General features: G+C 36.2%; 1 protein-coding gene across 1 annotated transcript in view; it reads left to right on the top strand.

The window, feature by feature from the left end:
* LOC128656102 (serotransferrin-B) overlaps window positions 1–12,701 on the top strand; it is a 132,635-nt gene that overhangs the window by 87,428 nt on the left and 32,506 nt on the right. Inside the window, exons 11-12 of the mRNA XM_053709799.1 lie at window positions 2,734–2,775; window positions 6,251–6,409. Of these exons, the coding sequence (XP_053565774.1) occupies window positions 2,734–2,775; window positions 6,251–6,409 (201 nt within the window). The remainder of the gene's footprint in view (window positions 1–2,733; window positions 2,776–6,250; window positions 6,410–12,701) is intronic.

Genomic DNA, 12,701 nt, shown 5'->3' with positions numbered 1-12,701 from the left:
TCTACTATAAAAAATTACTAAGTTACAAAAAAATAACAACTAAGTTACAAAAAATAAAAAACACTAAGGTATAAAAAATAAAAAACACTTAGTTACAAAAAATAAAAACCACAGTATCAAAAATAAAAAAGAATTACACCTAATCTAATAGCCCTATCAAAATAAAAAAGTCCCACCAAAATAAAAAAAAAACTAGCCAACAATAAACTACCAATGGCCCTTAAAAGGGCCTTTTGCGGGGCATTGCTCCAAATAAATCAGCTCTTTTACCTGTAAAAAAAATACAAACACCCCCCCCAACAGTAAAACCCACCACCAACACAACCAAAGTCCCCAAATAAAAACCTATCTAAAAACCCTAAGCTCCCTATTGCCCTGAAAAGGGCATTTGGATGTGCATTGCCCTTAAAAGGGCATTTAGCTCTTTTTCTGCCCATAGCCCCTAACCTAAAATTAAAACCCACCCAATAAACCCTTAAAAAAACCTAACACTAACCACCAACATCCATCCTCATCGAAGCGGCAGAAGTCCTCAGCAAAGCCGGCAGAAGAGCTAACTGCCCTTTTAAGGGCAATGCCCATCCAAATGCCCTTTTCAGGGCAATGGGGAGCTTAGGTTTTTTAGTTAGCTTTTTATTTGGGGGGTTTGTTGTGTGGGTGGTGGGTTTTACTGTTGGGGGGTTGTTTGTATTTTTTTTTTTACAGGTAAAAGAGCTGATTACTTTGGGGCAATGCCCCGCAAAAGGCCCTTTTAAGGGCTATTGATAGTTTAGTTTAGGCTAGGGTTTTTTTTTTATTTTGATAAGGCTATAAGATTAGGTGTAATTAGTTTAAAGATCTGTAATTTGTTTTTTATTTTCTGTAATTTAGTGGGGGGGTTTTGTACTTTAGCTAATTGTACTTAATTTATTTAATTGTATTTAATTTAGTTAATTTATTTAATTGTAGTGTAGTGTTAGGTGCTAGTGTAACTTAGGTTAGGTTTTATTTTACAGGTACTTTTGTATTTATTTTAGCTAGGTAGTTATTAAATAGTTAATAACTATTTAGTAACTATTCTACCTAGTAAAACTAAATACAAACTTTCCTGTAAAATAAAAATAAACCCTAAGATAGATACAATGTAACTATTAGTTATATTGTAGCTAGCTTAGGGTTTATTTTATAAGTAAGTATTTAGTAATGACAGTAATTTAGGTAATGACAGTAATTTCATTTAGATTTATTTAAATTATATTTAAATTAGGGGTGTTAGGGTTAGGGTTAGACTTAGGTTTAGGGGTTAATAAATTTAGAATAGTGGCGGCGACGTTGGGGGCGGCAGATTAGGGGTTAATAAGAGTAGGTAGGTTGCGACGACATTGGGGGTGGCAGATAAGGGGTTAATAAAAATAATGTAGGTGTCGGCGATGTTGGTGGCAGCAAATTAGGGGTTAATAAGTATAATGTAGGTGGTGGCGAAGTCCGGAGCGGCAGATTAGGGGTTAATAAGTATAATGTAGGTGGCGGGGATGTTAGGGATGGCAGATTAAGGGTTAATAATATTTAACTAGTGTTTGCGAGGCGGGAGTGCGGCGGTTTAGGGGTTAATATGTTTATTATAGTGGCGGCGATGTCTGGAGCGGCAGATTAGGGGTTAAAAATTTTATTTTAGTGTTTGCGATGCGGGAAGGCCTTGGTTTAGGGGTTAATAGGTAGTTTATGCGTTAGGGATCTTGAAGGTAGAGGGTGTACCGCTCACTTTTTGGCCTCCCAGGACAGACTCGTAATACCGGCGCTATGGAAGTCCCATAGAAAAAAGACTTTACGAAGTTTACGTAAGTCGTTTTGCGGTAAGGCCAAAGAAGTGTGCGGTGCCCCTAAACCTGCAAGACTCGTAATAGCAGCGGTAGAGAAAAAGCAGCATTAGGACCTGTTAATGCTGCTTTTTCAGCCTAACGCACAACTCGTAATCTAGCCGTAAATAATTCCTATTTAAAACTAAATACATACTTGTGAAATAAAACCTAAGCTAGCTACAATATAACTAATAGTTATATTGTAGCTAGCTTAGGTTTTACTTTTATTTCACAGGTAAGTTTGTATTTATTTTAACTAGATAGACTAGTTAGTAAATAGTTATTAACTATTTACTAACTACCTCATTTAGGGTTAATAGGTAGTTTATGGGTGTTTAGTGTACTTTGTAGCAGTTTACTTATGAGTTTTATGTTACAGTTTTATAGCGTAAAACTCATAACTACTGCTTTTAGATTGCAGAATGGATCGTGTCGGTATAGGCTGGAAAGCAGGTTTTTTAGCCTCACCGCAAAACTCGTAATGGCAGTGCTATGGAAATCCCATGAAAAAATGTAATTTTTACGTGTGCGGGACTGACGTTGCGTTACAGGCTAAAAGGCTTGCATTACAGCTATACCGACAAGACTTGTAATGACTGCGGTGCTGTTTAACGCTGAAATTACCATTTTTTCAGCGTTAAAACGCGAATGCAAAATTTATAATCTAGGTGATTATTTTTTAATAAATATGTATATTTTATGTGTATTGGTAGCTTTTACATTATGCGCAGGATCAATACTTTTAGACAATTTCTATATTGTGGCCAATGAGAAGTTTTTGGTTTTAAAGTTTTATTTTATTATTTGTACTCATATTTATTCCTCAGAGGATCAATAGTTTCATACAATTGTATATGATTTGCTTTCTGCTGAGATCTTTTTTTTCTCTATACAGATGACCTGTCCCCATGCAAAACAAAAGGAGCAAAGAAACAAGGTAGAGATATTTTATATGTTTTTATGCCGCTTCATGAGAGTGGGAGCAAATTCATGACTTAGGGAACAGTGTACTCAGGCAAACAGCAGAAAAGAGTCTTGTATTTAAAGCTGATGCAGGAACAACCTTTAAAAAGAGATGATTTCTCTCCTACCACAACTGGGAGGTTGATTTGTTCCATAGCTGTTCTATAGACATTACTGCAGTTTTTACATGTTCATAGTTGTGGAGGTTTTGAATGGGGGAAAAAATGACAAAATAAAGGTAATAAAGTTATTTGTAAACCATTTAATGCACTGCAGGAGGTAAAATGGATTACTGGGTATAAAGTAAAGGAGAGAAATGTTACAGTGCACTGTCATTGTAACAAAAAAACAGGCAAAAAAAGATGACACATATATTATCAACAAAGTGTATCCTATAGAACCTTTGCAACCTCCCTTTATTTAAAGGGCCATTAAACACATTGAGATAGTAATATAAAATGATAAATCGTATTTATAAAAAAAAAACTCTGCAATATATTTTGTCCCCTTTTCCTGAAAATCTATTCTGAAATTGTGAGCTTTTCAGTTGTTCGAAATGGAATTGCAGAACACTGTTATATTCCACACAGTCATTGGCTGCACACTCTAGTGACCTATTTATAACGGTCTCTAATTGGCCATAGCAGAGAATGTAACCTAAGTTACAACATGACAGCTCCCATTGTTTTATAGACATTAAAACTTTACACTTATTTTGTCAATATTTAAACAGCTAATAAAACTTTAGAAAATACATCTACATTTTATTCTCAGAATGATCTTTTCTTTGAATGCCTCATTCGATCTAGCATTTATTTTGTGTTTATTGTGCTTTTAACTGTAATTTAATTTATTTATATTGTAAATTTTATGTAAAACATAACAAAACATAATATTTTACATATTGAGAAACCATTGTTTCAACATAATTAAAGACATAGTGCTTTTAGTATAAAGCTGGATATTAAAGGGACAGTCAACTTGAAATGTTTTTATGTTTCGTTTTGGGATCAAATGTACCTTTCACTTTTAAAGGAGATTTTTCAGAGGAACACTCTTGAAAGTATTCTTTGACTCTGAGGTTTCTTCCAAACTTATGTAAATCTATGTATGTTGTGGTGACATTTTATCACTGGAGTATTAAAATATAGCTCACAGATTTTAATTAATACCACATATGTATCAAAGTAATTCATATTGGAGGACGGTACAAAAGAGAGACCCTTATTGAGTAGCAATCTCTCTAATGAAGAAAGTACTTTTGAGCTAATGTTAAAGATAATGTCCAGATCTTCTATCTTCTCCGCGTGTGCGGCCTATGCCTAAAAAAGGCAAAGAAGGGTGTGCTGGTGTGGGGGGTAGTGCAGCTGTATTGGCAGATTGATAGTTTCATGTTGAGCTGCCTCTATTGCCCCTTGAGTTAGTGGTAATTCCCTGAAAAGTGGAGCTCATTGTGTCAGGTATTACATTGGCTTCAGGATCAGAACTTTCACTTGAGCTAGAGTCAACTGTGTTCAAAACTCGTTTGCTATAGCGTCTGTCTCTTCTTGGACGGAAGTTTCTTCTCTCATCAGGGGTGAGCATCCATCGGTAAACACTTTTCGCAGAATAATCCTGTGTCACTGTCTGCTGTTTACGGTATATAAATCTAAAAAGTCATGCCATTTGTGTGTCTTTAATTCTGTTACTATTAATATTACATAGATAGAGTAAAACAGTTTTTCTCAACCTAGGTCCTCAGATATTCCTGATGGAATATATTGTACTTGGGTTAAACTGTTGGTCACTCAAACAGAACCTTAATTAAAGTAATATGATATTCAAAAACTGTTGTAAAATCCTACCACACTTTCATCTCCATTAGTATGCATAAAGAAAAAGAATGTATTTATTTAATTTAAAAGTAATAGTCAAACATGGAGTTTGCATGTAAGCCGTACTGCTGAGAAACCTAGGCTTCTATTCCAATCCATCAGAATTCCTGTGTTAAATGCCTCACATGGTTTGTCACATGATTTGCAAATCACATGATACGTTTTAGGCTCTATAACACCTTCCTATACTTTGAATGGAGACAAGCTTGTATTCCTAATAATATATGACCATCAAACTATTAACTTTTTTAACATTTGAATATTAAAAAGTTAATCATAAAAATAATGATAAATACAAATTGCATGTGTTATGTAGTGATATTATCAAGTAAATAACCTGCATTCAAACGTCAGTCGTCATCAATGCTAAATTAATTAGATGCTATGTTTTACTTTTGCCTTGACTGCATATATTTTGCTTCTGTGAAGGTGTATAAAAAAACATCTGAAAACTCCTTGAAAAGACTTCACTAGGTCTATGGGGTAAATTTCTTAATTACCGGGATAACATGATTCGCTGTAGCGAATCATGTCTGCTCGACATCGCACATGCTGTCTGCATTTAACATTGTACAAGCATTTCTTGTGAAATGCTTGTGCAATTACGCCCCTGCACATTCTAGCAGTGGGTGTTAATCCCTAAAAGTTGGCGGACAAGTTAAGGAGCAGCGGTCTTACGAGCCTAAAGCCGGAAACTTTAGGCAGAGACGGCTACATCCGCTGCTTGTTAAATCTAGCCCTATATATATATATATATATTTTTTTTTTTTAAACTAGATTTTCCTTTAAAATGACATATTAATTTTAGCAGTTATACTGACTCACACAACAACATTCAGATCGGAAAGGCTAAGTAAAAATAATCATTAAAAAAAATACAATAGACAATAATTTCACACAAGAATTTTGATGCACTGAGCTCCTTTTGGCCCTTATGCCACCAGAACGAGTGAAACACTAATATGTAACATTTAGAATTCAATGGAAAGTTGCATTTGAGCATCATATTTAAAGGGACATTGCAGTCACAATTTAAATGCACATAGATTAATTACATCTTTGAATAGAAACATATTTGCAATATACATGTAATGGCAAAAATGTTTCTAGTAAAATAATCACTGTTTTAGTGATGACATTTTTCTCTGCATGTGCACGTGAAGCATGACTAGATATTTTAAGTGTACAAGCATTGTAAATACTGCAGCTGCTCAGAGTGTCAGCTTTTATCATGTCAGCAATTAACAAATTGAGTAATTACCAGATGGTACAAGCACCTTAGGCTCTCTGGGCAACGCGTGTTTAAAATGCTGGTGCACGGTGCATACTTGAATACACATTTGAAACAGCTATATCTTTAATTTGAAACATTTTTGCTAATATATGTGTATTACTAAAATGCTTATATTCAAAATCGAAATGCATCCATGTGGATTACAATTTTGGCTGGACCGTCCCTTTTATTTTAGAGTTAATAGAGAACTATTTTTTTTCCATGAAAATGATACTACCATTATGCACTGTATGTTACTTTGTGTAAAACCAGTAATATATTCTCTTGCTGTCTTTACAAAGGTGTTTATTACTCTGTGGCAATAGTAAAAAGATCCAACAAGAACATTTCCTGGAAAACTCTTAAAGGCAAGAAGTCATGTCACACTGGGGTAGGACGCACAGCCGGCTGGAATATTCCTGTGGGTCTAATTTATAATGAAACCAAAAATTGTAACACAGGTTGGTGAAATATTATATAAGCGATTAGCTTCACTATAAATAAAAGGCTTGAGAATCAATAGCCAGGATTTTTTTTATTTGCTTGTGGAAGGTGAGTTTGACTTAGATTTCAATCCAGCCAGTGTATTTATTAAAGGGACATTAAACCCAAATTTTTTCTTTCATGATTCAGATAGAGAATACCATTTTAAACAACTTTCTAATTTACTTATATAATCTAATTTGCTTCATTCTCTTGATATTCTTTCCTGAAAAGCATATCTAGATATGCTCAGTAGCTTCTGATTGGTGGCTGCACGTATTTGCCTCATGTGATTGGCTCACCGATGTGCATTGCTATTTCTTTAACAAAAGATATCTAAAGAATGAAGCAAATGAGATAATAGAAGTAAATTGGAATGTTCTTTAAAATTGTATTCTCTGTCTGACTCATGAAAGAAAATTTTTGGGTTTAATGTCCCTTTAAGCCTTGTTATATGGGTAAAATGCACTCTTTTTTCGTATTTAAAAACCAAACCACAGTAGACTGTTTAACCCCTTAAGGACCAAGGCCATTTTTCAATTTCTTTCCCTTAAGGACCAGGGCTATTTTTACATTTCTGTGGTGTTTGTGTTTAGCTGTAATTTTCTTCTTACTCATTTATTGTACCCACACATATTATATACCGTTTTTCTCGCCATTAAATGGACTTTCTAAAGATACCATTATTTTCATCATATCTTATAATTTACTATAATTTTTTTTATAAAATATGAGGAAAAAATGGAAAAAAACACACTTTTTCTAACTTTGGCCCCCAAAATCTGTTACACATCTACAACCACCAAAAAACACCCATGGTAAATAGTTTCTAAATTTTGTCCTGAGTTTAGAAATACCCAATGTTTACATGATCTTTGCTTTTTTTGCAAGTTATAGGGCAATAAGTACAAGTAGCACTTGGCTATTTCCAAACCAATTTTTTTCAAAATTAGCGCTAGTTATATTGGAACACTGATATCTTTCAGGAATCCTTGAATATCCCTTGACGTGTATATATTTTTTTTAGAAGACATCCCAAAGTATTGATCTAGGCCCATTTTGGTATATTTCAAGCCACCATTTCACTGCCAAATGCGATCAAATAAAAAAAATTGTTCACTTTTTCACAAATTTTTTCACAAACTTTAGGTTTGTCACTGAAATTATTTACAAACAACTTGTGCAATTATGGCATATATGGTTGTAAATGCTTCTCTGGGATCCTCTTTGTTCAGAAATAACAGACATATATGGCTTTGGCGTTGCTTTTTGGTAATTAGAAGGCCGCTAAATACCTCTGCGCATTACACATGTATTATGCCCAGCAGTGAAGGGGTTAATTAGGGAGCATGTAGGGAACTTCTAGGGTTAATTTTAGCTTTAGTGTAGTGTAGTAGACAACCTCAAGTATTGATCAAGGCCCATCTTGGTATATTTCATGCCACCATTTCACCGCCAAATGCCATCAAATTAAAAAAATCGTAACATTTTTCACAATTTTAGGTTTCTCACTGAAATTATTTACTAACAGCTTGTGCAATTATGGCACACATGGTTGTAAATGCTTCTCTGGGATCCCATTTGTTCAGAAATAGCAGACATATATGGCTTTGGAGTTTCTTTTTGGTAATTACAAGGCGGCAAAATGCCGCTGCGCATCACACGTGTATTTTGTCTAGCAGTGAAGGGGTTAATTAGGTAGCTTGTAGGGAGCTTGCAGGGTTAATTTTAGCTTTAGTGTAGAGATCAGCCTCCCACCTGACACATCCCACCCCTGATCTCTCCCAAACAGTTCTCTTCCCTCCCTCACCCCAAAATTGTCCCCGCCATCTTAAGTACTGGCAGAAAGTCTGCCAGTACTAAAATAAAAGCTCTCTTTTAATTTTTTTAAAAATTTTCCCAGCATATTTACATATGCTGCTGTGTTGGAGCCCCCCATAGCACCCAACCTCCCTGAGCCCCCCCACACAGCTCTCTAATCTCCCCCCTCTCACTATTTGGTGCCATTTTGGGTACTGGCAGCTGTCTGCCAGTACCAACTTTTCAAACTTTAGTGCACTTTTTTTTTAAATATTTTTTTTTCTGTAGTGTAGCTGGCCCCCCCTCAATACCCCCCACCCCCCTCTCCCAGATCCTTTTTATAAATAGAAATTTAGCCCTCATCACCCGCTCCCACCACAGATCACCTCCCGCTCCCACCACAACCGGACCGTTTATGTGGCATGCTTTGTTAAGATCGGGGGCGCGCGGGCGCGCGCACATGCGCGCGCACGCACCCCCGCCCCCGTGCACGCGCCCGCACGCACCGGTACTAATTCCGGGACCAAGATTCCCAGCGATGGGCCACCTCCTCCCTGTAACTGCTCCCACCCACCAACGATCGGCACCATCGCTGGCCGATGCAGAGAGGGCCACAGAGTGGCCCTCTCTGCATCGGTGTGCCAGAAAAGGTATTGCCATGATGCCTCAATATCGAGGCATCACGGCAATACCTTGAAAGCGGCTGGAAGCGATCAGGATTGCTTCCAGCCGCTTTAAACACTTAGGTCGTACAGGGTACGTCGCTGGTCTTTAAAGACCAGGTTGTGTGCGACGTACCCTGTACGACTCGTGTCGTTAAGGGGTTAAATGTTTCAGGCTGTAGATATATTTCTAGTGTACTATCCCTTTAACATTAGTCCAAAAACCTTAAAGGGACATTAAACACTTTGAGATGGTAATACAAAATGATAAATCATATATATAGAAAAAAACTTTGCAATATACTTTCATTATTTATTTTGTCCCCTTTTCCAGTAATTTGATTCTGAAATTGTAAGCTTTTCAGTTACTGTTAGAAATGGAAGTGCAGAACATTGTTATAATCCCCACAGTCATTGGCTGCACACTCTAGTGACCTATTTATAACTGTCCCTAATTGGCCACAGCAGAGAAGGTAACCTAAGTTACAACATGGCAGCTCCAATTGTTTTATAGAAACTAAACATTTACACTTGTTTTGTCAATATTTAAACAGCTTATGATAATTTAAAAAATTCATCTACATGTTATTCTCAGACTAATCTTTTCTTTGAATGCATCATTCTATCTAGTATTTATTTAGTGTTTAATGTCCCTTTAATGTTAATTTAAAGTGCAGATCCAAGAATTATAATCCTTTCTTTAAATGTTATAAAACCCATAAATTATAAGCTTTCGGGGGTTTTCTAAACAATAACTGTTGAAAAGTGTCTTTCTTCATCTTTAGCTAAAGAAAAAAACAGGATTGGCCCAGATGGAGTTACCAATCAAATTATTATGTGTTAAGATAATTTATTTTTAAATAACTTTCATATCATATTACACATGTAAGAGATCTTAATTATATGACACACAATATTTAACAATAGTCTGGAAGTGTAGTAATTTTGGAACTTTGTAATAAATTTAGGCTACATCATACGGAACAAACTATGGGTATGTAGACAGTTAATGCACAGAGAATACACAGTCTAACCTCATCATATACTTAGAGTGGAACTTATATGTTAGCATAAGAGTTTGGGGTCTATATTTACACAAACAACCATATACCCCCATGATGCGTTACCTGCATTTAAAACAGCAACTGTTATTAGGTATTAGCTGAAACAGTATCCTTGTCTTCACTGAAATGATAAAAAGGGACTTGTCAGAGCCTGTCAATGATGTTCAGCTGTTCACACTTCCCAACCTATATGGTTAATTTGAGGCCTCCACACTCTCAAACGTACATAACCAAGGACTATTACAACAGTGAACAGCAGAAGGGCTTTTTTATATATAAATGTTGCCTCAAGAGCCTTAGACGATTAGCTATATCTTCTGATATTACTCTTAACTTTATACAGTCAGCAAGGGATACCAAGAAGGTTTCCATTGCTCAGATTAAAAATGGAATCAGTGCCTCTCTATTCTAGTTCTTCATCTACTGCTTTTCAGAATAACAGTATGAATTAATTAATTCAAGCATGGCCTTTTTTTAGTTTGCGTCCTCTTCCTACAACACCAATCTCTTGGTCTACCTGGTGATAAGTAGTATGAATCCATATACAGTTTTATTTCTTATTACTTAATCTGGACGGAACGTTTGTAGTAATTCTTCAGTATTACTTCATTATTGCATGATTATTACACACACTGCCATATTAGACTACATCAAATGCTATGCAATGTACAGGGAGTGCAGAATTATTAGGCAAGTTGTATTTTTGAGGATTAATTTTATTATTGAACAACAACCATGTTCTCAATGAACCCAAAAAACTCATTAATATCAAAGCTGAATAGTTTTGGAAGTAGTTTTTAGTTTGTTTTTAGTTATAGCTATTTTAGGGGGATATCTGTGTGTGCAGGTGACTATTACTGTGCATAATTATTAGGCAACTTAACAAAAAACAAATATATACCCATTTCAATTATTTATTTTTACCAGTGAAACCAATATAACATCTCAACATTCACAAATATACATTTCTGACATTCAAAAACAAAACAAAAACAAATCAGTGACCAATATAGCCACCTTTCTTTGCAAGGACACTCAAAAGCCTGCCATCCATGGATTCTGTCAGTGTTTTGATCTGTTCACCATCAACATTGTGTGCAGCAGCAACCACAGCCTCCCAGACACTGTTCAGAGAGGTGTACTGTTTTCCCTCCTTGTAAATCTCACATTTGATGATGGACCACAGGTTCTCAATGGGGTTCAGATCAGGTGAACAAGGAGGCCATGTCATTAGATTTTCTTCTTTTATACCCTTTCTTGCCAGCCACGCTGTGGAGTACTTTGACGCGTGTGATGGAGCATTGTCCTGCATGAAAATCATGTTTTTCTTGAAGGATGCAGACTTCTTCCTGTACCACTGCTTGAAGAAGGTGTCTTCCAGAAACTGGCAGTAGGACTGGGAGTTGAGCTTGACTCCATCCTCAACCCGAAAAGGCCCCACAAGCTCATCTTTGATGATACCAGCCCAAACCAGTACTCCATCTCCACCTTGCTGGCGTCTGAGTCGGAGTGGAGCTCTCTGCCCTTTACCAATCCAGCCACGGGCCCATCCATCTGGCCCATCAAGACTCACTCTCATTTCATCAGTCCATAAAACCTTAGAAAAATCAGTCTTGAGATATTTCTTGGCCCAGTCTTGACGTTTCAGCTTGTGTGTCTTGTTCAGTGGTGGTCATCTTTCAGCCTTTCTTACCTTGGCCATGTCTCTGAGTATTGCACACCTTGTGCTTTTGGGCACTCCAGTGATGTTGCAGCTCTGAAATATGGCCAAACTGGTGGCAAGTGGCATCTTGGCAGCTGCAAGCTTGACTTTTCTCAGTTCATGGGCAGTTATTTTGCGCCTTGGTTTTTCCACACGCTTCTTGCGACCCTGTTGACTATTTTGAATGAAACGCTTGATTGTTCGATGATCACGCTTCAGAAGCTTTGCAATTTTAAGAGTGCTGCATCCCTCTGCAAGATATCTCACTATTTTTGACTTTTCTGAGCCTGTCAAGTCCTTCTTTTGACCCATTTTGCCAAAGGAAAGGAAGTTGCCTAATAATTATGCACACCTGATATAGGGTGTTGATGTCATTAGACCACACCCCTTCTCATTACAGAGATGCACATCACCTAATATGCTTAATTGGTAGTAGGCTTTTGAGCCTATACAGCTTGGAGTAAGATAACATGCATAAAGAGGATGATGTGGTCAAAATACTCATTTGCCTAATAATTCTGCACTCCCTGTATTGTAGGAAGCTCCCTCTGGCAAGTAAAAAGTTAAATGTCAGAATAAGCTATAATTCTTTAACAATCTTTAAACCATCTGTTAATTTGTACAAATAGATTAGTTGTTTGTCTTATCTATCTTTTATTTATCATGGTTTAAGATTATAATATCTGCAGTTGGTTGAGGCAAACATGTTAATAATGAAGTTTATTTTTGGATAAAACATTTATACTTTTCAGCCCTTGACCGCTAAATAGACCTACAAGAATATATTAAATACGTAATTACACATTATAATCCAGATATGTGACATGTTCAATTAGTGGACATAAATATTATATTCATCATTCATTTCTCTGTACTCAAATATTGGTCTAATTAATACTTAGTCTCACTACGTGGCAAAATCTTCAGCATCCTCACTAAATAGTAAACCACCCCTACTATCCTGGCAAAAGATTTTCTCAAAAATGCAAGATTCATTGTAATGGATTGTAAGTTCTTGACCCAAATCAATCCACTCCAAGTT

The sequence above is a fragment of the Bombina bombina genome, chromosome 4, assembly GCF_027579735.1.
Source record: "Bombina bombina isolate aBomBom1 chromosome 4, aBomBom1.pri, whole genome shotgun sequence".
In the NCBI taxonomy this organism is placed as follows: domain Eukaryota; kingdom Metazoa; phylum Chordata; class Amphibia; order Anura; family Bombinatoridae; genus Bombina; species Bombina bombina.
The sequence above is the reverse complement of the archived record's forward strand: the minus strand, read 5'-3'. Positions and strand labels throughout refer to the sequence as shown.